General features: G+C 42.8%; 2 protein-coding genes across 4 annotated transcripts in view; one reads left to right on the top strand and one right to left on the bottom strand.

Moving 5' to 3' along the window:
- The window catches only part of hgfa (hepatocyte growth factor a), a 39,977-nt gene extending 24,268 nt beyond the window's left edge, over positions 1 to 15,709 (top strand). For 2 of the 3 annotated variants that reach the window (XM_038996707.1, XM_038996709.1), the window contains exons 12-18: positions 1,428 to 1,463; positions 1,922 to 2,036; positions 7,408 to 7,482; positions 10,905 to 11,042; positions 11,215 to 11,321; positions 12,563 to 12,705; positions 12,865 to 15,709. In XM_038996707.1, the coding sequence (XP_038852635.1) occupies positions 1,428 to 1,463; positions 1,922 to 2,036; positions 7,408 to 7,482; positions 10,905 to 11,042; positions 11,215 to 11,321; positions 12,563 to 12,705; positions 12,865 to 13,092 (842 nt within the window). In that variant the 3' untranslated portion in view covers positions 13,093 to 15,709. The remainder of the gene's footprint in view (positions 1 to 1,427; positions 1,464 to 1,921; positions 2,037 to 7,407; positions 7,483 to 10,904; positions 11,043 to 11,214; positions 11,322 to 12,562; positions 12,706 to 12,864) is intronic. The other variant, XM_038996708.1, reaches the window with a different exon arrangement.
- Positions 15,710 to 17,730: 2,021 nt separating this feature from the next.
- Positions 17,731 to 22,606, bottom strand: pax4 (paired box 4). The gene is made up of 8 exons (XM_038995375.1): positions 22,573 to 22,606; positions 22,263 to 22,393; positions 21,826 to 22,041; positions 21,627 to 21,717; positions 21,369 to 21,515; positions 21,036 to 21,118; positions 20,864 to 20,936; positions 17,731 to 17,807 (listed from the first exon to the last, which is right to left on the bottom strand). The coding sequence occupies exons 1-8, from the start codon at positions 22,604 to 22,606 to the stop codon at positions 17,731 to 17,733; spliced, it is 852 nt and encodes a 283-aa protein (XP_038851303.1).
- Positions 22,607 to 25,148: the final 2,542 nt, after the last annotated feature.

Raw genomic sequence — 25,148 nt, 5'->3', positions numbered from 1 at the left:
CTACATCTACCCTTCACATACCCTTCATCGACCCTACATCTACTCTTCATCTAACCTACATCTACCCGTCATCCACCCTACATCTTCCTACATCTACCCTACATCCACCCGTCATCTACCCGTCATCTACCCGTCATCTACCCTTCATCTACCCGTCATCTACCCTACATCGACCCTACATCTTCCTACATCTACCCTTCATCCACCCGTCATCCACCCGTCATCTTCCTACATCTACCCTATACCTACCCTACATCTTCCTACATCTACCCTACATCTACCCTGCATCTACCCTGCATCTACCCTTCATCTACCCTACATCGACCCTACATCGACCCTACATCTACCCTACATCTACCCTACATCTACCCTTCATCGACCCTACATCGACCCTACATCGACCCTACATCGACCCTACATCTACCCTACATCTACCCTACATCTACCCTACATCTACCCTACATGCTTAGTAATCAATAATGGAGATGGTTGAGTCAGCCATGCTCGTGTGGTGAGTAACCTCGTCTTGTGTTAGCTCCCTGAGCTAGTGCCTAGGCTTTAGCTCAGACGGTTAACATAGTATTGTCGTGCACAGGAGACCTGAGTTCCGACCCAGTAGGTCTCATCAGCGGCCCAATCATCAGATGATGCTTCGTCTTCAATTACATTTCATTTGCTGAATGTCATTGAAGAAAAGTCCAGTGAAAAGTCCAGCTACACTCATAACTTTCATAGTGTTGTTCAATCGATCTCATGTGACATCAACAACACAGCAATGATCTTAGTTCCATGAGTAATACAGCTATCGCTTTGTTTGTGACGTTTCCGTTGACGTGATTATTGCACATTTGTAATACTACAATGAATTACGTAGTCTAACGACTGAAATTTGCCGCAAAGCTTCACTTAGATCACTTGTTACAGTTATGTTATGGCTTAGTGCAGTGGTTTCGCTGAGCTAACTGGCACAGAACGGACACACTCTAACTCCAAACAGATGTCCAATCTCATCCAGACCGCTTTTATTATTTGCAAAGCCATTCACTGATTCAGAGTTTAGTGATTTGTTTTTGTTGTACCCTATATCATCTTTGGCGGACTGTAATCGGTTCACATTGATGGGGAGCTTTTTCAAGTGGCCTCGCGGTTATATCTCCGTAATGTAAAACATGTCGATCTGTGAAGTTTTTGGGTGCTTGGCTGGAGGAAATGTATTTGCTGTGGGTTCAATTCAATATAGCCGCCCAACTGCAATGCAAATAGATGCAGAGATCATTTGAGCTAGGACTAAATGGTAGGAATAGTTTTGAAGAGGGGAGTTGAGGTTGCATGCTTTGTATGTTAATGTTGAGTGGGTTCATGTGAAATATGTCATATCCTGTCTTTGTGAGGTCCGTGTGTTGAATTGTTGAATTGTTTTGTTTCAGGTGATAAGTCTCCGAACATCTCTGCCCACCCAAGAAGTGAGTGTCATATTAATGTGTCTCTTACTTACTATTCACCTTCTCTTTCTGTTTCTCTTTCTGTTTCTGTTTCTCTCTTTCTCTCTCTCTTTTTCTCTCTCTCTCTCTCTCGCTCTCTCGCTCTCTCGCGCTCTCGCGCTCTCTCTCTCGCGCTCTCTCTCTCTCGCTCTCTCTTTCTCTCTCTCTTTCCCTCTCTCTCTCTCTTCCTCTCTCTCTCTTCCCCTCTCTCTCTTCCCCTCTCTCTCTTTGTATATCTCCCTCTATTCCTAACTTTCTTTTATAGCTGTACAGTTTATTTATTCCCTGAGTTCATGCTTGGCTGGACAACTGATCACTCCCGCTGCCATTCAATGAAGTTGAACCTGGACCAAGCATACTCTATTCTTTAGTAATAATAGAAAGTTAAAATATTTCACCAGAGTCTAACCCAGATGAGTTGTCTTCTCTCTTACCCCAAGGCATCTCTCTCGTGTCTAAGACATCCTGTTTCATCCACAAGACCACCCGGATTGTTGGAGGAGCCCAGGTCCACAAGGCTAAGGATGGTAGTTGGGTTGTCAGCATCCAGAAAGGGTAGGAGCCCTCCTCACAGGAACACCACTGCTGACGGCACAGGAACACCCCTACTAAATGCACAGGAACACCCCTACTAAATGCACAGGGACACCCCTACTAAATGCACAGGAACACCCCTACTAAATGCACAGGGACACCCCTACTAAATGCACAGGAACACCCCTACTAAATGCACAGGGACACCCCTACTAAATGCACAGGAACACCCCTACTAAATGCACAGGAACACCCCTACTAAATGCACAGGAACACCCCTACTAAATGCACAGGGACACCCCTACTAAATGCACAGGAACACCCCTACTAAATGCACAGGGACACCCCTACTAAATGCACAGGGACACCCCTACTAAATGCACAGGGACACCCCTACTAAATGCACAGGAACACCCCTACTAAATGCACAGGAACACCCCTACTAAATGCACAGGGACACCCCTACTAAATGCACAGGGACACCCCTACTAAATGCACAGGAACACCCCTACTAAATGCACAGGGACACCCCTACTAAATGCACAGGAACACCCCTACTAAATGCACAGGGACACCCCTACTAAATGCACAGGGACACCCCTACTAAATGCACAGGAACACCCCTACTAAATGCACAGGGACACCCCTACTAAATGCACAGGAACACCCCTACTAAATGCACAGGGACACCCCTACTAAATGCACAGGGACACCCCTACTAAATGCACAGGGACACCCCTACTAAATGCACAGGGACACCCCTACTAAATGCACAGGGACACCCCTACTAAATGCACAGGGACACCCCTACTAAATGCACAGGGACACCCCTACTAAATGCACAGGGACACCCCTACTAAATGCACAGGGACACCCCTACTAAATGCACAGGGACACCCCTACTAAATGCACAGGGACACCCCTACTAAATGCACAGGGACACCCCTACTAAATGCACAGGAACACCCCTACTAAATGCACAGGAACACCCCTACTAAATGCACAGGGACACCCCTACTAAATGCACAGGGACACCCCTACTAAATGCACAGGAACACCCCTACTAAATGCACAGGAACACCCCTACTGAATGCACAGGAACACCCCTACTGAATGCACAGGAACACCACCACTGAATGCACAGGAACACCACTACTGAATGCACAGGAACACCACTACTGAATGCGTGACTGACCTGGGTTTGAACCCACATCTCTTGCGCAGGACAGTGTTAGCCAATAGAGCTAAAATGCATTAGGTATGGGAGCTAACATAAGTCTTAGGTTAGCCAGCTGAGCTGAAGTCTAGGCATTGAGGTCTCAGGCCAAGTGACTCATCACATAAGCATGGTACACCTAGTTTGATTCTTCTGTTGGTTTGCAAGGCAAACAAGTGCTCCTGCTATATCATTTTACGCTAAACACTTTTCAGCAAAGTGCCATTTTGTTATTGCTCTGAAGAGGAAGTCCTTAAAGGGTATTAGTTTTGGCAGCTCTATGTTTGTGCTAGAACACAGCTGTACATTCTTAGAAAAAATGGTTCCAAAAAGGTTATTCGGCTGTCCCCGTAGGAGCACCCTTTTTGGTCCCAGGTACAACCCCTTTGGGTTCCATGTAGAACCCTCTGTGGAAAGGGTTCTACCTGGAACCAAAAGGGTTCTACCTGGAACCAAAAAGGGTTCTGCTTCTGAAGAACCCTTTTAGGTTTTAGATTGCACCTTTTTTTTCTAAGAGTGTACTGAACTTTGTTGTATGAAAGACTTGACATGCCCATGTGTTTTATGTGCTGTATCTGCATCCTTCTGTTCAAAGACAAATAGAGGGAAGACATTAATATAAAAACATTGATGGAAGTTGAAGACTCACGTAACATAGGCAGGTTAAACTTGGACTCACTTGAAAAAAATGAAATAATAACAAAAAATAAACCACAGAGACAAAATGATTGGCTGCTGAGCAAATGCATGTTTCCACGTTCAAACTACCCATTTTACCGGATACTTCAACATCAATCAAAATACTTCTGCTGCTGTTTCATTAGCTTTTTGCTCTGGAACCCTTTTCCACCTCTCATTACTTAGAGTCATACTCTATGTCAGTGGTGACCAAACTTTATTGAGCCGAGATCACTTTCTGAGTCAAAATGCAGGCTGAGATCTACCGCTCAGATTCAGTTTTAAACATGACTTTAAAAAACGAAACGCTATTCAACATGAACCTATTAAAAACAGTCCAAGGAATGCCTTGGAGATCGACCAGTCCAGGGGCGAATTGGCCATCTGGCAATTCTGGCAAATGCCAGATGGCCTGAACCAGTTTTTGGTCGAAATGGACACATATTATCAAAAACAAAAACTGAAAAAGTGACATGGCCACCGGCCCATGGGCCTGTTAAGATTTTTTTTTTAAGATTTTTGTGCAATTTCTTTTTTATACAGTGGCCACTTTACCAAGATGGGCCGGCCCGGTTTTCTGATAGGCTGTGCTACGGTCACAAAAACTCACATTCAAAGTCAAACGCGGCATCAACAAAGAGACCTGCTCCTCCCCGGGTGAACATTTTGTTTTTTTCCCTAGCACTACCAACTCATCATAACGCTGTGATTATTTGAACCAGCTGTGCAAAAACCAAAATGTTCCACAGGACCGAGTGGGAAACCATGAGGTAGACAGCCAAGGTCATGGATCATAAAAAACAAAAAGGGTGCTTAAAAACGTAGAAAGAACATATTCTACATTCTACATTCTACATATTCCTCACTCAAAATGTCCTATTTTTTGGGGCGTCTAAAACCATGATTTGGTCAAACAGTAAAGTGCTTTACATTATCCTCATGATTCCTGTAGTAAAAGTATCTGCCATGTGTCTGTTTTGCTGTGATGAGCGAGCCATCAGAGGAACAGTTATAGTGGTGAGTTGTATCTCCAGACAGAGGAACAGTTATAGTGGTTAGTTGTATCTCCAGACAGAGGAACAGTTATAGTGGTTAGTTTTATCTCCAGACAGAGGAACAGTTATAGTGGTTAGTTTTATCTCCAGTGGTATTTTTTACATACAGTTGAAGTCGGAAGTTTACATACACTTATGTTGGAGTCATTAAAACTCGTTTTTCAAGCACTCCACAAATTTCTTGTTAACAAACTATAGTTTTGGCAAATCTACTTTGTGCATGACACAAGTCATTTTTCCAACAATTGTTTACAGACAGATTATTTCACTTGTAATTCACTGTATCACAATTCCAGTGGGTCAGAAGTTTACATACATTAAGTTGACTGTGCCTTTAAACAGCTTGGAAAATTCCAGAAAATTATGTCATGGCTTTAGAAGCTTCTGATAGGCTAATTGACATAATTTGAGTCAATTGGAGATGTACCTGTGGATATATTTCAAAGCCTACCTTCAAACTCAGTGCCTCTTTGCTTGACATCATGGGAAAATCAAAAGAAATCACCCAAGACCTCAGATAAAATATTGTAGACCTCCACAAGTCTGGTTCATCCTTGGGAGCAATTTCCAAACGCCTGAAGGTACCACGTTCCTCTGTACAAACAATAGTACGCAGGTATAAACAACATGGGACCATGCAGCCGTCATACCGCTCAGGAAGGAGATGCATTCTCTCTCTTAGAGATGAACGTTCTTTGGTGCGAAAAGTGCAAATCAATCCCAGAACAACAGCAAAGGACCTTGTGAAGATGCTGGAGGAAACAGGTACAAAAGTATCTATATCCACAGTAAAATTAGTCTTTTATCGACATAACCTGAAAGGCCGCTCAGCAAGGAAGAAGCCACTGCTCCAAAACAGGCATAAAAAAGCCAGACTACGGTTTGCAACTGCACATGGGGACAAAGATCGTACTTTTGGGAGAAATGTCCTCTATTAAACAAAAATAGAACTGTTTGGCCATAATGACCATCGTTATGTTTGGAGGAGAAAGGGGGAGGCTTGCAAGCCGAATAACACCATCCCAACTGTGAAGCATGGGGATGGCAGCATCATGTTGTTGGGGTGCTTTACTGCAGGTGGGACTGGTGCACTTCACAAAATAGAAAATTCTGTGGATATATTGAAGCAACATCTCAAGACATCAGTCAGGAAGTTAAAGCTTGGTTGCAAATGGCTCTTCCAAATAGACAATGACCCCAAGCATACTTCCAAAGTTGTGGCAAAATGGCTTAAGGACAACAAAGTCAAGGTATTGGAGTGGCCATCACAAAGCCCTGACCTCAATCCCATAAAACATTTGTGGGCATAACTGAAAAAGCATGTGCGAGCAAGGAGGCCTAGAAACCTGACTCAGTTACACCAGCTCTGTCAGGAGGAATGGGCCAAAATTCACCCAACTTATTGTGGGAAGCTTGTGGAAGGCTACCTGAAAAGTTTGACCCAAGTTAAACAATTTAAAGACATTGCTACCAAATACTAATTGAGTGTATGTAAACTTCTGACCCAGTGGGAATGTGATGAAAGAAATAAAAGCTGAAAAAGATCATTCTCTCTACTATTATTCTGACGTTTCACATTCTTAAAATAAAGTGACATTTCACATTCAAAGTGGTGATCCTAACTGACCTAAGAGTGCATTTTTACTGGGATTAAATGTCAGGAATTGTGACAAACTGAGTTTAAATGTATTTGGCTAAGGTGTATGTAAACTTCCGACTTCAACTGTACGTGTCAGTGCTACTGCCTGTGTCTAAGTAGGGTGTGTTGGGTCAGGGTGTAGGGGGTATGGTGTGTTTGTGCATAGCTGGTGGCCCACCGGGGAGGGGCTGAGTCGGTGGCATGCGCTGTGATGTGGGCTGCTGTAGATAAAATACCAGAGACAAATTCTTGTTCCTGTCCGGCCCCTGGACCTGTCGATCACGATCAACCTTTTGGTGACCTCTGCTCTGTGTGTATGCCAACTTTTCTATTGGTGCCATGCAGGATAACGATCCATCTACTCCTCACAAGTTTCGTTCCAAACGGCAGCCTAGTTGCGCTACTTTTGACCAGAGTCCTATTGGCCCTAATCAAAGGTAGTGCACTAAATAGGGAATGGGGTGCTGTTTGAGACAGATCCATACGCATTATGAAAGAATGTCCAGACGTTGAGGAGGACCGCAAGATTTGACTGTATGACTTGACATGGATGGAAGAGGGCGGCAGGTAGCCTAACCGAAACGTCAATGTGGACAATCTGTTGACGTGTCGTTAAGCAAGGCATCTAACCCTAATTTCTCTAGGTTGCTTTACTACTTTGGCTGACCCTGTAAAACAACACATTTCACTGCACCTGTGTGACCGTAAAACATATGTATTTTTTTCTTAAGAGTTGGATACAGTACAGACTGTCTATAGAGCATGGGACTAAGCTCATGATGATGTCCTGTGTTCCCTACCCAGGAACACTCACTGGTGCGGGGGCTCGCTGATCCGAGAGGAATGGGTGCTGACGGATCAGCAGTGCTTCTCCTCCTGGTAATCTCTCCATCCATCTTTTTCTCACTTTCTTTTTTCCCTCATTCAAAGCAGAGGTGAAAGACAGCAGGAGGCATAGGGAGAAGAAGAGAGAGAGGAGAGAGGAGAGCAAGTGTTGAATGGAAGTTGAAACAAAGACCTGGGGAGTCTGTATAATACGTTCTCTCTGCTTCTCTATCAGTTGCTTATTCTTTCTCTTCCTCCTACTCTGTCTCCATCTTTCCCTCTCCCTACTACTCTCTCCATCCCTCTGTTGATCTCTCTCTCCCTCTATCTGTCTATCTCTAACTCCATCCCTCCCACCCTCTTCCCATATTTCTCCTACCCTCTTCCCTTCCTCTCTTTTCCCCCAATCTAATTGTAAGTGAAGATGCAGCCTGCCCGTATCCTGTTTATGATAGAGCTAGTGACAGACCCTCTGCCCCAGCAGAGCTGAGATATGGCCCAGGATGCTCCAGCCTCTACAGATCTGTTTATCGTCTGGACCCGGACAGTGTCACTGTGTCCAGATCTGCAATAGCAGTTTGAATGAAAAGCTCCTTGATCCATGTAGTGTATTAATGGATGTATGGGCTTTACATTATGTTTTTGCTTTTCACCCATTTTTTCAATAGGTTTTTGTTACTTTTTGCCGTTATTTCAATCATAGTACACCAGAAATATGAGGTTGGGCCAGGAGTTTTTTTTTCATACAGGCAGTCAGAATGTTTTTGAGCCCGAGTTATAGGCCATAACAAAGAATTGGCAAGTAATAATAATAATTATTAAAAACATGTGATTTGTATAGCGCTTTTCAAGAACCTAAAGACACTTTACAAAGGAACAGGGTCTGTGGTTAATAATATTATGGTCAGGAAAACTCCTGTGCCTTATGATGACACACTGGAATAAGAGGGTCATTTAGAAGGAGCTTTAATTCAGTGAACTTACAATCACTTCATAGTCGTTTGAGAGACATTTTGGCAACAAATCAAGCCAGGCCTCATCCACAGAAAATGAAAAGGCTTAGTTGCAGGAATCCAACTTTAAGATGAGTCTGTCAATCGGATAAGACCTGGACTGTTTCCTCCCCATCTAGACTGTGTTAAACTCCTAATGCATTCTTATCGTTCATGCTTGGTATTCTAGTAGTGAGTGGTTTAGTTGTACTCCTAGTGAGTGGTTTAGTTGTACTCCTAGTGAGTGGTTTAGTTGTACTCCTAGTGAGTGGTTTAGTTGTACTCCTAGTGAGTGGTTTAGTTGTACTCCTAGTGAGTGGTTTAGTTGTACTCCTAGTGAGTGGTTTAGTTGTACTCTAGTGAGTGGTTTAGTTGTACTCCTAGTGAGTGGTTTAGTTGTACTCCTAGTGAGTGGTTTAGTTGTACTCCTAGTGAGTGGTTTAGTTGTACTCCTAGTGAGTGGTTTAGTTGTACTCTAGTGAGTGGTTTAGTTGTACTCCTAGTGAGTGGTTTAGTTGTACTCCCAGTGAGTGGTTTAGTTGTACTCCTAGTGAGTGGTTTAGTTGTACTCCTAGTGAGTGGTTTAGTTGTACTCTAGTGAGTGGCTTAGTTGTACTCTAGTGAGTGGTTTAGTTGTACTCTAGTGAGTGGTTTAGTTGTACTCCTAGTGAGTGGTTTAGTTGTACTCCAAGTGAGTGGTTTAGTTGTACTCCTAGTGAGTGGTTTAGTTGTACTCCTAGTGAGTGGTTTAGTTGTACTCTAGTGAGTGGTTTAGTTGTACTCCTAGTGAGTGGTTTAGTTGTACTCTAGTGAGTGGTTTAGTTGCACTCTAGTGAGTGGTTTAGTTGTACTCTAGTGAGTGGTTTAGTTGTACTCTAGTGAGTGGTTTAGTTGTACTCTAGTGAGTGGTTTAGTTGTACTCTAGTGAGTGGTTTAGTTGTACTCCTAGTGAGTGGTTTAGTTGTACTCTAGTGAGTGGTTTAGTTGTACTCTAGTGAGTGGTTTAGTTGTACTCCTAGTGAGTGGTTTAGTTGTACTCCTAGTCAGTGGTTTAGTTGTACTCCTAGTCAGTGGTTTAGTTGTACTCCTAGTGAGTCGTTTAGTTGTACTCCTAGTCAGTGGTTTAGTTGTACTCCTAGTGAGTGGTTTAGTTGTACTCCTAGTGAGTGGTTTAGTTGTACTCCTAGTCAGTGGTTTAGTTGTACTCCTAGTGAGTGGTTTAGTTGTACTCCTAGTGAGTGGTTTAGTTGTACTCTAGTGAGTGGTTTAGTTGTACTCCTAGTGAGTGGTTTAGTTGTACTCCTAGTGAGTGGTTTAGTTGTACTCTTAGTGAGTGGTTTAGTTGTACTCCTAGTGAGTGGTTTAGTTGTACTCCTAGTGAGTGGTTTAGTTGTACTCCTAGTGAGTGGTTTAGTTGTACTCCTAGTGAGTCGTTTAGTTGTACTCCTAGTGAGTGGTTTAGTTGTACTCCTAGTGAGTCGTTTAGTTGTACTCCTAGTGAGTCGTTTAGTTGTACTCCTAGTGAGTCGTTTAGTTGTACTCTTGTGAGTGGTTTAGTTGTACTCCTAGTGAGTTGTTTAGTTGTACTCTAGTGAGTGGTTTAGTTGTACTCCTAGTGAGTCGTTTAGTTGTACTCCTAGTGAGTCGTTTAGTTGTACTCTTGTGAGTGGTTTAGTTGTACTCCTAGTGAGTGGTTTAGTTGTACTCCTAGTGAGTCGTTTAGTTGTACTCCTAGTGAGTCGTTTAGTTGTACTCTTGTGAGTCGTTTAGTTGTACTCCTAGTGAGTGGTTTAGTTGTATTCCTAGTGAGTCGTTTAGTTGTACTCCTAGTGAGTGGTTTAGTTGTACTCTTGTGAGTGGTTTAGTTGTACTCCTAGTGAGTCGTTTAGTTGTACTCTTGTGAGTGGTTTAGTTGTACTCCTAGTGAGTGGTTTAGTTGTACTCCTAGTGAGTGGTTTAGTTGTACTCCTAGTGAGTCGTTTAGTTGTACTCTAGTGAGTCGTTTAGTTGTACTCTAGTGAGTGGTTTAGTTGTACTCCTAGTGAGTCGTTTAGTTGTACTCCTCATGCCGACATCACAGAACCTTGCTTCCATCAAGACTGTGGCCATTGGCATCAGCATTAGTTCAGTAGCTTGTTGCTGACTATGCAATGTGCTGTATATAGGTCATTGAACACAGTTAGTTGAGGAGCCAGATTGAGTGAGTTTGTAGAGTGCATGCTGAGGCGTTCTATAGTCTATTGTCAGTTTAGTGATGCTGGTAGCTGTGGTTAGTATGTGGCCAATGATAAGTGTTCATACAGAGAATAGAGTAGAATACTGCAGTACTGTATTTTACTGTATTGTATTATAGTGTTTATACAAGCTGTGGCCAATCTTTTCTTCAGCTTATACCTCTTATACTATGTTCAGTTTATACTGACTGGTCAATGTGTGGTCAACCCTATTTGGAGTGTGTCTGACAGTAGTCTCTGTGGTCCTCAGTGTTCCAGACCTGAGTGAGTACAGTGTACAGGTGGGCCTCCTTCACCTCAACTCGTCCTTGGACCACCCCAGGCTCCGCATCGCACACGTGGTCTGTGGCCCGGAGGGATCCAACCTGGCCCTGCTCAAACTGGCCAAGTAAGAATAGCATTCATTCATTCAGTGAGACAGTCAGTCAGCCATTTTACTTACCTGGTAAAATACATTTTAAAAATATAATCAATCCATCCATTAATTCATTCTCAATCATGCATTATAGGCACAGCAACCATTTATTTATTCATTCATGTGTTTATGTGTCCACGCCTAGGCCTGCCCCTCTCTCTGAGCATGCCTTCACCATCCAGCTCCCAGTAGCAGGCTGTGGTGTCACAGACGGAACCAACTGTCTCATGTACGGCTGGGGAGAGACCAAAGGTACTGCCCTACATGACTGTTCCTGTGTTGTGTCTTATCCCTGGGTTGTGTCTTATCCCTGTGTTATGTCTTATCCCTGTGTGGTGTCTTATCCCTGTATGGTGTCTTATCCCTGTGTGGTGTTTTATCCCTGTGTGGTGTCTTATGTATTATCTATATACACTCAGTGGCCAGTTTATTAGGTACACCACCCCATTCACAAAAATGGTTTGCTCCTACAGACAGTGAGTCACGTGGCCGTGGCTTGCTATATAAAGTTACTATTCGACTGAACGTTAGAATGGGCAAAACGAGTGACCAAAGCGACTTTGAGTATAGTATGATTGTTGGTGCCAGGCGTGCCAATTCCAGTATCTCAGAAACGGCTGGCCTCCTGGGCTTTTAACCCACAACAGTGTTTACTGAGAACGGTGCAACAAACAAAAAACATCCAGTCAGCGGCAGTCCTGTGGGCGAAAACAGGTCGTTGATGAGAGATCGAAGGACAATGGCAAGAATTGTGCAATCTAACAGGCGGGCCACAAACAGGCAAATAACGGCACAATGGTGTGCATAACACCATCTCGGAAGGCACAACTCGTCGGTCCTTGTCACGGATGGGCTATTTGCAGCAGACGACCACACCAGGTTCCACTCCTATCAGCTAAAACCAAGAAGAAACGGCTCCAGTGAGCACGCGATCACCAACACTGGTGAATAAGGAGTGGAAAAACATCATCTGGTCAGATGAATCCTGGTTCCTGTTGAGTCATGCTAATGGCAGAGTCAGGTTTTGGCGTAAGCAGCATGAGTCCATGGCCCCATCCTGCCTGGTGTCAACGGTACAGGCTGGTGGTGGTGGTGTAATGGTGTGGAGACCGTTTTCCTGGCACACTTTAGGTCCCTTGATACCAATTGAGCAATGTTTCCAATTCCCCGAAGAATTGATACAGTTCTGGAGGCAAAGGGGGTCTGACTCGGTACTAGATGGGTGTACCTAGTAAACTGGCCACTGAGTGTATTCTGTATGACCTCTGTTTCATGCTATGGTGTGGTGAAGATCTGGGGGGATATTGGATCGAGAGATCCTTGATATTGTAAGAAAAGAGACCTTAGGATATCATGTATCGAATGTGTGAATAAAGTCCCCCACAATGACATCATATAGACAAACATGTTATCCAGGATTATAGGTTTGGAATATGGTGTTTGGACAGTAGACTGACTGTTTCCTGCTTTATTTCCGGCTACTTCCTGTCCAGGGACAGGATATGAGGGGGCACTGAAAGCTGTGAGTCTGCCCATGGTCAGTAACGACTGGTGTTCTGAGCTCCACGACAAAACCCTGCCTGTCACCGACAGCAAAGTGTGCGCCGGGGGCAAGACAGACCAGGGAGTGTGTGAGGTGAGCTTCATAAACATTACTCTACATTATCTGAAACATGCATTGACTCGACATTGCGTGACTCAGTTATTACTTCAAACTATTCGTATAACTACCATAATGCCTTTTGATTGGCTGCATGAGCACCACGCTAACCTGCTATTGGTTCGTCCCTCACAGAGAGACTACGGTGGCCCGTTGGTGTGCCAGGAACGAGAGAGCAAAGTCATCGTGGGCGTGAGCATCCACGGCCGGGGCTGTGCCCTGGCCCGGCGGCCCGCCATCTTCGTCAATGTGGCCTACTACTCGGGGTGGATCCATAAAGTCTTCATACACTACTCCAGGTTGGAGGAAAAACTACTGGAAGAAGCACAGACCAAACCACTCCATTCAGGACTGTACCACTAGCATGCAAGAGGAGGGATGGAGCATTCAGGACTGTACCACTAGCCTGCAAGAGGAGGGGTGGAGCATTCAGGACTGTACTACAGCACTGTAAGAGGAGGGGTGGAATATTTAGGACTGTACCACAAGCCGGTAGGATGGAGAATGATCTGTCCAACAGAGGATGCCTAACTAACAAGACGGTTGGGATATGTAAGAATGAGGAAACTGACTTTATGGGAAGCAGCCATTTTGGGGCTTCGTGGCTGGACGTCGCTTCAGTTTTTGGAGGGAAAAAACACCATGAATGGAAGAGATATTTTGGGATGTTCAGAGGCTGGGAATACATTGACATGTTCAGAGAGGCTGAAAAGGATAAGAAGGATTCTTATAATATGCAAATTGATTAATGCAGGACCAGGTTGTTACGCCTTGATCACACTGATAGCGTCATTGCGCAAAGTAGTACCTAGCATCATTTGGATTGTGTGCAACAAAAGTTCAACATTCACCTTCTGCTACCATTTCTGTCAAGCTGTCTACGCATACAATGTGATGCATACCTTGATAAATCCAAGGTATGCACCACAAAGAACACACTGCAACTGCTTCTGCAACGCAATGCTGCAAGGCAAATGCAGCATTCCATTGGAAATGAATGTATTTCTGGTGTACCAAAATGTATTGACGCTGTCTTTGTGATTGAGGCATTAGCTTTAATAACATTTCTAAACAATAGTTTCTGGCACATGGACAGCTTTTTTTTTGGTGAAATATATGAATACTCTTAAGCCATAAAGAGGGGTGAATTGTTTCGTTCTCTCACTCTGCCCACAAGACAATAGGAATGGTATGGATGACTCAGTATTGTCTCCTGGAAAATACTTGAATTTGATCAGAACCAAAACCAGAGCCATGCGAGGAGGGATCCAGACAGGACTTGGTACGATCCGTGGCTACTGGGTCACGTTGAGGGCACATGATGTAATGGCTAAAGGTTCAGTCATTCAGAAGTTACCACTTGGTGAGTGGTGGGAATTAAAACCTGTCTAGAAACAACCTCTAGCTCATAGCCGTAAGCTCATAGCCCTACTCCCCAGGTACTGGTGTAGAGCACTGTATACCAACTCCAGTCCTCCAGTACCCCCAACAGCACACACTTCTGTTGTAGTCCCGCAAAAGCACACCTGATTCAATTTGTCAGCTAATCATCAAGCCCACCTCGAGTTGAATCAGGTTTGTCCAGAGTTACAACACAAATGTATGCTGTTGTGGATACTGGAGGACTGGAGTTGGTATACACTGCTCTACACCAGTACCTGGGGAGTAGGGCTATGAGCTTGAGGCTATGAGCTAGAGGTTGTTTCTAGACAGGTCCTAACTCTCACCATTCACCAAGTGGTTGTTTTTGGAAAGACTATTCAGTAACTGTTCCCTAACTAATGCTAATGCTAACAGTTACTTAGCCAAACGTTAGCAGTTAGCCTACATGGCTAACATGTCTCCAGTTTTGGAGGGAACTCTACACTAGCCCCTGGTGGGCTGCGTGTGCGTTATGTGGTCAGAGTACACATTTAGAAGTTTCTTATTGAGTGTATTTCTGTCACTCTGTGTTATTTAATAGGTCTTATAGATCTGGGCCTTTCCTTGGCTCACTCACACCAGACGTCAGTGGAGTTGCTTCCTCTCTACTCTCTGTGTTTTATATTTAAACGGATTAGAACGTAGTGTGCAGTCTTATTTATTTGTATACATCTGGCCCTCGCGAGAGGGCGCCAGCGATTGATGTCGACAAAGCGACACGTCTCGCTAATAGAAGAGGTGAAGATTATGACGTCTTTTTATTTGATACATGTTCTAAACTCAGTGTGTCAATCATTATTATTGGAGGTACACTGAATGGCAATACGGATTACATGAAAAGTATGGGTTGTGTTCCAAAACATACCACTTTGTCAGTCATTTGTCTTTTAACAATACTGACATGCAGTAAGTGTAATGACATAGGAGAATGTAATAATAGCTTTCTTTCAGTGCTGAAAACCAGTCATGACATCAGTTTTATCATCACAGAAAGCAGATGTGTATGTATGACTAATGATCTCTTCAAACTGGGCCCCTAAGAAGACTTATAATTTCACCCAATTTCTATATCCTAAAATATTGCGTGTGATAGTTTAACACTATGTCACAGTATTTGACCTGTTCAGTGCCTTTTTTGTAGGTGGACAGGAATCAATAGTGTACAATAGAATTGGCGCAGAGAGCGGTGAGTGTATTTTACTGTTATGTAAATAAGTGTGTGTAAAACTATTTTCCACTTCCAATGTCTTATTTACATAGTTTTTTTTAACTTTATATGGTCACTCTGTTTATAAACTTGTATACTGTAAACTCTATATCAGCTGCTATTTTTAAAGGGTCAGGTTGGGTCTTAATATTATATACTATATGATTTTGTTATATTCACGTTTTAATATTACATTTACAGTGTACATTACAGCTTGTTTCACTCTTTTCATACGTCTGTCTGTCTGGCACTCTCTCCTAAAGTAAACCTTCAGACAAAGATTCTTGCAGCAATACAATTTTCTGCAACGCATACTCTCTCAACACAATTCAAGATACTCTGGGTCAAGTTCTTACTCTGGGTATTATTTTCCCACTTCCCATGTCAATTATATCAATAAGACCTCAGTCTATGGGTTTTGGATGGCCACTGTCCACCATGACCCAGTTCCTGACCAGAGGATGAGCGGAAACGTTCGGTTAACGTTTGGGCAGCGCTAGAGATGTTAAGATTACGCTTAGACAGCAATTGGGCAACACTAGACACCGTGGCATGCTTCCTCCGTCATGTGGGGTTCTCATTTGATACATGACTCCTCAGTGCTGAGGAGAAAATGGCCGACCTGTCAGCGCTGACCTCAGCCTCATCCACGGTGGCTTGTCACGAACCAACCCCAATGCTTTGTGCCTCATCGTAAACGGGGCATGAAATAGCTTTCTTCCCCGCTTTTGCCGGACTAACAGCCCAACAGTCAATAGGTCACGTCTGGTGCTTCTGGGAAATAAATCCATTTAAAAGATTTGTCTGTTGGGGAAATTCACAGTGGAGTAAAGTATTTAAATTACTACTTAAGTATATTTTTGACAACTTTTACTTTTACTTCACTACATTCCGAAAGAAAATAATGTACTTTTTACGCCATACATTTTCAGATTACGGTATGAATGACACCCAAAAGTACTTGTTACATTTTGAATGCTTAGCAGGACAGGAAAATTGTCTAATTCATGTCCTTTTCTAGAGAACATCCCTGGTCATCCCTGCTGCCTCTGATCTGGAGGACTCACTAAACACACATGCTTCATTCGTAAATGATGTCTGAGTGTTGGAGTGTGCCCCTGGCTATCCGTAAATAAATAAAAATACAAGAAAATGGTTTGCTTAATATAAATAATTTAGACTTTTAATTTTACTTCTTATACTTAAGTATATTTGAGCAATTACGTTTACTTTTGATACTTAAGCATATTTAAAACCAAATACTTTTACTCAAGTAGCATTTTACTGGGTGTCTTTCACTTTTACTTGGGTCATTTTCTATTAAGGTATCTTTACTTTGACAATTGGGTACTTTTTCCACTACTGGGAAAAAAAACAACGGAAAAATCTTAATGAGAAATTATTCGGAAAAGGAATTTGTGAACCTTGCGCTGGACTATTCCCAAAGGCAAGAGCAACATTGTAGACACAATGGGATCCTCTTGCAAAAACCTTAATCAAACAATCAATCATGATGATTTATGTCATTTAAAAGCTTGTTGCAGTGACCTCAGAAATATGTAAGTGGTGCTATGGAGTTTATGCTCAGACCCTGTGTTGTGTTTATGTGTTGATCCTGCTCAGTCACCGTGCTGAAGTATGCATGCTCCCTTCCAAAGCCTACAAGAGAAGGCCATCTTAAAAACTGAACTTGGATCGCTCTCTGAGCTAATGGTTCTATCTCAACTCGTCTTTCTGCCATTCCTCAGGTATCTCCTCGCCTGCTCAACCTCAATACATTTTCAGAGAGGGTGTGGGTAATCAAGGAAAGATTCATTCTTAAAGAGCCACTGGAAAACCTCACAGAACTACAACGGTCTCTTGGCTTTGAGTGTTTTTGGGCAACTCTTTTGATTCACGGTTCCAGTGGAGGGGATGCAGTACAGCAGAGGTGCCCAATCTTCCTCCTGTAGAACTACCCTCCTTCAGACTCTCGCTCCAACGATCATTTAACCCACCTGACTCTACCAATTAGCTGCTCACTAGGACCTTGATTAGCAGAATCACTGTTGTAACATCTTAGTCGGAGCAACAGACATTCATACCGTAATCTGGGCCCCAGGGTATACCATAGTCTTGGCCCCCAGGGATACCGTAGTCTGGGCCCCAGTGTACACAATAGACTTGGTACCCAGGGATACCTTAGTCTGGGCCCCAGGGATACCTTAGTCTGGGCCCCCAGGGATACGTTAGTCTGGGCCCCCAGGGATACCGTAGTCTAGGCCCCCAGGGATATCGTAGTCTGGGCCCCCAGGGATACCTTAGTCTGGGCCCCCAAGGATACCGTAGTCTAGGCCCACAGAGATATCATAGTCTGGGCCCCCAGGGATACCTTAGTCTTGGCCCCCAGGGATACCGTAGTCTGGGCCCCCAGGGATACCGTAGTCTGGGCCCCCAGGGATACCGTAGTCTGGGCCCCCAGGGATACCTTAGTCTGGGTCTCAGGGTATGACTATTTCTGGTGGAGATACTGAGCACTGACAGAAAATAGATACCCCACTGCACTGTCAGCATTCTTCTTTCTGTCAGAGAGATTGTGTGTTTGAGATGGATTTAATTGCAGAATCACTGATCTACCAAGCACCTTGCATCCAAAATAACTTTGCATTATGTGATCAAGATTAGCAATTCTGTGTCCGCTCAAACTGATCCCCCTCAAACAAGCTGATTAATTTATCTGGCAGCGAGAGAAAGAATGTATCCATAGGACTCTGTCGCCCTCTCCTGCCTAAAGATGGTAGTCTCAACTCTTCAAAGATGATGATATGGTACAATTCAGTGGGTATATCAAGAAAGAACTAATAACAACTAATACAAACTCGCTTTTTATTACTGAAAATACTTTTCAAAACAGAACAACTCATCAATTTCACTGAGATATGTTCCAATAGCCTGTAGACATGTCATTTTAAACACAGGTCATGATTGGAATGTCTCTGTACTGACTCTGTTGCATACCCTGCCCAGTAGTAATCAGCAGAGCCATAGAGGTGTGTGTGTGTGTGTGTGTGTGTGTGTGTGTGTGTGTGTGTGTGTGTGTGTGTGTGTGTGTGTGTGTGTGTGTGTGTGTGTGTGTGTGTGTGTGTGTGTGTGTGTGTGTGTGTGTGTGTGTGTGTGTGTGTGTGTGTGTGTGTGTGTGTATGTTTGGCTCTGACATTCACTGATGCGAGAAAAGGGGAGACACATTCTGTCAAATAAGCGATGGACCACCAGTCCTCTCCCTGTGATGAGCCAATAGAAACCTTTCATCTGTTTGGTGATGAGCCAATGGGAAATCTGACCCATCATCCCAATGATAGTTCAGTGAATGTCCCATCCTCTCAGTCTGATGAGCCAATGGGAAGACTGTCCTCACGTCTGTGTAATGATGAGCCAATGGGAAAATGAACCTCTCTGCATGGTGAGTCGATGGAGTCCTCTCGTCCTGGAGATGGACCAATGGGAACATGGTGCTGCCTGAGTATTGAGATGCTGAGGATGGAAGTGGAATGGAGATGCCTCTATAGCCCAACACTTCTGTTCCTCCTATACCTGTAGGTGAGGTAGTACATTCATTCACTCTTCACATTGTGTTTTATAGGTACATCTCTGAAATGGTTACAGCAGGGTTGGCCAATTATCCTGGAGCTCTGGTGATTGTGCAGGATTTTGCTTCGGCCCTCCCCTAACACACCAGATTTTGCTAGGTTCTCTTTGAGAAACGGAGCAGTTGATTTGTGGAGTTGGCTGAGTTAGGGCAGGGCTGGAGCATAAACCTGCATGGTAAGTGGCTCTCCAGAAGAAGGGCTTTGCCCCCTTCTTATAAAAAAACATAATAAACGCTTAATCACCTCTCTCTGTTGTAGTAGCTGGACCATATCTCTGGGAGATTTCTGAGCATGAAGTGTCAAACTGTACTCCCAAACTCTCCCTCTGACTCCAGTGAGTCTAAACACAGTTGAAATGACACCACAAACAAGATAAACATACCATTTAGTTAGTCAGCTGGTAACTTGCTACAAGGGTATTAACACTGAACTACACATGAATTGTTTTCAATTGTAGCGGTGTATATACTCAATTTGCATAACAATATGGTGTTAAAACTCCTGAAATGCAGTATGTTTCAGGGGGCTTAGCTTGTTTATGTACCTGTTGAGTCATTGAGTTGGTTGTTGTCATCGAATTCACTGAAGGGAAATCTTTGTTCTTTTGGTTCATCAGAAATGGAGCTTTTAAAAGAAAAGTGAACTGTTATTCTCTCTCTCTCAAGCTGCTATAGACCACCAAGTGCTAACAGTCAGTATCTGGATAACGTGTGAAATGCTTGATAATGTATGTGATATCAACAGAGGTATATTTTCTGGGTGATTTAAATACTGACTGGCTTTCATCACACTGCCCACTCAAGAAAAAGCTTCAAACTGCAACCAGTGCCTGCAACCTGGTTCAGGTTATCAGTTAACCTTCCATGGTAGTTACAAACAGCACAGGAATGAAATCATCAACATGTATTGATCACATCTTAACTAACGCTGCAGAGATTTGCTTTAAAGCAGTATCCAAATCCATTGGATGTAGTGATCACAATATAGTAGCCATATCTAGGAAAACCAAAGTTCTGAAGGCTGGGCCTAATATACTTTATGAGAGGTCATACAAGAAGTGTTGTAGTGATTCCTATGTTGTTGAGAAGAATATTTGTTGGTCTATGGTGTGTAATTATTTTACCTTTGTTTAACTAGGCAAGTCAGCCATTATTTTCAATGATGGCTTAGGAACAGTGGGTTAACTGTCTTGTACAGCGGCAGAACAACAGATTTTTACCTTGTCAGCTCAGGGATTCAAACTTGCAACCTTTCGGTTACTAGTCCAACGCTCTAACCACTAGGCTACCTGCCGCCCCAGTGTAATGCCAGTGTATTGAGGAGCAACCAGACGCTGCACTTGACACATTTATGAACTGGATTTTTCCAGTTACTGATAAGCATGGACCCATTAAGAAAGTGACTGTAAAAACAGTTAAATCCCTGTGGATTGATGAATTGAAACATTTTATGGTTGAGAGGGATGAGGCAAAAGGAATGGCAAATACGTCTGGATGCACAACCATTTGACAAACGTGGAATTCGATTCCACATCAGGTAACGTATGCAAGCAGAATAATCTTCTTCTTTTTTAAACAGATAAAAATACACCTTATGGAACAGCGGGGACTGTGAATAGACACACACAGACACACACACACATGATAAGACACGCACTCTACACACACATACACATGGATTTTGTACTGTAGAGATGTGATCGTAGAGTAGTGGCTTGAGGGAACACACTTAATGTCTTGTGAAAAGTGTTATTAAATATAATGTCATATATTTTAAATAGTATACAACTGCCTTAATATTGCTGGACCCCAGGAAGAGTAGCTGTTTCCTTGGCAGCAGCAAATGGGGATCCATAATAAACAAAAATACACACACTCACTATGTGCTCCGTGGACACTGCTCTTATACTTGGCTTCCCTCCTCCATTTTGCTCTTCTGTTTGAGAACCACACCTTCAAAGGGGAATGGCAATTAACACAGATGTAGCTCAGTGTTACAGGTCATTTTACAGGAAATGACATAGGTTGCATGCATAGTTTGTGTCATGTAACCTTGATGGTGTCCTCTGGAAGTTGGATCTCAGATGCCAGTTTTTCCCTGGTGAACATGTCTGCGTAGTGGCTCCGTGTGAATTCTGCTCAGTTTGGGAGGAAAAAATAGAATGAGAGAGCACTCAAAGGTCAGCTTGAAAGGATAACAACTTTTCCAACTGTTCTAAAACAAGCCTTGTTGAAATAGGAATAAGTCCAATCAAACTAAGTCGTTTAAGGCTAATCATTAATGTATCCACTCCACATAAACACACAGCCTACATGTACATAAACAGTTGTCGTAGTAAAAGTAGGACATTGTTCTGCCTAAAGTCCACTACTGTACAGGCCTACCTTGCTCTAACACTCTGCTCTGTTCCAAGGTGAAGGTGGTGCGGTTGCGATGCTGGGGCCCAGGAGGCTGGAGCTCATTCACCTCAACTGTCTCCATCTCCTCCCTCTCCTTCACTACTGACTGCGTTGGGGTCTCCACTAGAAGACCTGGAACGCATACAAGTAGACTATATGGCTTTGTTTTTCAAATTGCGCACAGTGTATGTGGCATAAATGTGTGTATTTCTCCCAGATCAAGATGTACGATGTGTAGCCTACCTGGGTATCTGGGGCGGTGCCCAGAAATCTCCACACTCAACATCGCAGAGTCGAGTTGAATCTTCCTGAGAATTCGGTTTACAGAGGACACCTTTTGACAAGGAGAAATTAATACTCAAATGAATCGAAAAATATAGTTATTTCCCTCACAGTTGTACACACTTTGTATCATTCTGGTGTAGCTTGTGATCTCACTTACACTGGGAACTTTGGCCGATTTACAGATTCTTTCGGCCGCGAGCTTTTTTCTGATTTCCCAGGCGAATATTGTTGGGTTTTTCGTCTTGCATTCGATTATTTTCGAGATGACTTCGGGGGTGAGGAGTCGAGGTCTACTACCTCCGGTCGCCTTCGGGTCCAGGAGGCCGGTTTTGTGGTACCTGCTCAAAATCTTGCTGACGCAGCCATTTGACACCTGCCAGCGTGGAGTGCACATTTGGGTTTTCATGAATTGACGCACGATTCATATCCACCATCAGAGCACAATAACAGAAGTACTACTAGATCATTGAAAGCACACCATTTAACAACTATTTAATGTATTAAATTAATAATAAAACAAATTATGCTTTTCATGTATCGAATAATATCGAATAGGGCGCAAACACGAGCTCCTATAAGCGTGCTGATACGCACCTGCAGAATTCTGGAGATCTCGCATGGGCGCACACCTTCCGATGCCAGTTCGATCATCTTCCTCCTTTTATATGCTGGAAGCGGCCTCCCGTTCAGAAACACCCCACCAAGCTGATTGACACACCCGCTCCCTTAGAATAGAACAGAATAAAATAACTTTTATAAGATTTAAACCTATTTTACCGCTTCATGCATCAACATTTCTTTGAATATTGTTGGAAAAAATGTCTCCACTCAATTCAATGATATAAGTAATATAAGTAATCTTCTAACACATTATAGTTAGTCCTTCGTTTGCATATAGACCTACCTTCGTTTGACAGGTCCACATTTGTTCCACACATGTCAATTGGTTCTTCAGAGCCGTATCAAATGAAACAACAAGATCATTCCTGTATACAGTGCTGATGTTCCTTTGATAAACAAGAGAATAAACTGTTATATGAGGAACTTCATCCCCAAAATGCACTGACCTGATTGTAAAGTGCATAAAACACCTTACCTGTAAAATGTGAATATTCGGAGTCTGAGGGGATGCCAATTCACACCTGTCTGTTGCACAGGTCGCCACTGACAGGAATCACGCGCGACTTCACAAATATATACCCTATTAGCCTTTTCTAGATGACGTAGTGGTCTGATAGGAGAAATGTCAATATTGCATGTAGGCCTACTGTACCTGACTCTCAAGTAACCCAGTCTATTCAGACTCGATTGTCTGGAAGTCAAGCTGCGAACCACAATATTTAACCCCACACATTATAGGATATAAATATGGATGACCCTTATAAAGTGCCAATGTAAAATTTGTTTTCAACGTTGTGGTCAAAATTATTGCCCCAAGATTTTTGTAAAAAAAAGTTTATTATGGGTTAACTAGACCTATTAAAACAGCTTTTGCAATTGTGAACTTGAAGCAGAAGAATGCAATGCCATGTAATAAACTGTAGGGCCAAAAGGGGACATTTTTATCTCACATGCAGTGTATTTACAGTGGACTACAGTGGCTTACATCTAGACGGGTTTCAAGTATAGTCCGTTAGGCTATTCAATTTCTGATAACTATTTGGTAAGGTACATAATATAAGGGAATAGGAAGCTCGCATCCACTGCTCTCTCTAGACAATTATGCGCATAATACAGTATTGTATCCTGAAGATGGACCATATGCTGTGTCAAGAACAATCTACATGTTTTCTGTTGGGCTAATGAATATACTCATTTGGCCTTTCAAAATCGAATTTCACACGTGACACCAAAGGTAAGTTAATTCCATTTACTGTATTCCATCTCCAAGCGACACGTCTCGGGTCACGTGACTTGAGCATCCTTTCCCAAGTCAGTGTTTAAGATTAGTCCGATCGAGTCTCCTTTTTTTAAAGCTAACATTTGAAAATCTGTCCCGATGTCGACTGCCATATGGTAAAGTGCTTCTGATAAATCATAAATCCATCATCCAGACTCTTTTATTACATTTTCTTTCAAGCATGAACAAATAGTCGGATAGGGCGAATGTGGGGGGACCAATTGGGACTTTCATTTAGAAAAAAAGGACGAGGAAAACCCTCGCAGATGTCTCTTGACCAGCCAGCAGATAAAATGCGCTGTAAACGTTTCAAAGGAAATATTTGACGAGCAAATATTAGCAAATGTGAAACCACACAAGGCTCGTCTTTTGGTCCTGTTTAATGACTAATTGGGCATCATTAGCTAGGTCCACACAGATCGAAGTGCCACTGAAATAAAGGGTGGATTTTAAAATGCCATATGGTCCAAATTATATATTAACCCACGAGTTAGCGCACGGTTATATTTTCTGTAGAGGACGCATTGTATATAGCTGATAAACAGCTCTGGACACCAGGGTCTCCTTGCCAACAGACAGAGAAGACAAATAACATATTTATTTATTACTGCACAGAGTTCATGCCCCGATTGATTTGGAGTACTTTATTGCATATTTTGTGTGTACAACCCAAGGTTAATAAAACAGTCACGCTGCGTGCACGGAAATGGTTAAACATTCTTGGTGCGTAAATATTCGCTGGGCTCACCAAAGGCGTCGGCTAACCTTTTCGGCCTAAGGAAGAATTCTAAACATAGATCGACCATATCTCAATGACACACAACATTGTATTTGGTTCTATCGACGTGAGTTTGTGCTTTATTGTGTCCCTAGGTGTAGAGAAACATTCACATTTTACCCGCGTAAAAGGGTACCATAAACCTATCCAAAGCGCACAGAGCTCCCTCATGCGTCTCAACGTGGGGTCATATAGCCTTCATTCTAGCGCATTTCTACACACTGAAGTATGACAAGAATCAATTTACCCTCACTTGGAAGGACTGTTAAAATTGAATATGCAATTCGATAAATATTAGCACAAAAGCACATTTAATGGTTTCCATGGTAGCCAACATCAGGCAGCGTTGAGCCCCAAATAATGCTTATTTAAGAAGTAGCCTATCATTTGTGTGAACAAAACTGTGCGTCTGAGACCACATCATCATATAGTTCAAATGCCAGTATGACTGAATCATTTGATCTGATTTGTGTACCCTACATTTGCTATATAACATATTTATCCTATATATTCTATATATTGCTGATGTATTATGAAGTTATTGTAATTCTTTGTTTGTAATATTATACTTGATTTACTGTATGCTTCTCTGTATCCTACAGACAACCAATTTGGGATGGAGAGGGCAGGCAACATGAGTTTGCTTGTGGATGGTTTTGTGAAATGATTAGCAAAATAAAAATAAAACAACTTGTAAATGTGTTCCTTGTCAAAGTCAATAAAAAACTATTTCAAATTCCCGAGTTTAAGGACCAGACATGGAAATGAGTTTAGAATATTTATTGAGGAAATTGAATGGATG

The sequence above is a fragment of the Salvelinus namaycush genome, chromosome 6, assembly GCF_016432855.1.
Source record: "Salvelinus namaycush isolate Seneca chromosome 6, SaNama_1.0, whole genome shotgun sequence".
Classification (NCBI taxonomy): domain Eukaryota; kingdom Metazoa; phylum Chordata; class Actinopteri; order Salmoniformes; family Salmonidae; genus Salvelinus; species Salvelinus namaycush.
This window is presented reverse-complemented; position numbering and strand designations above follow the sequence as displayed.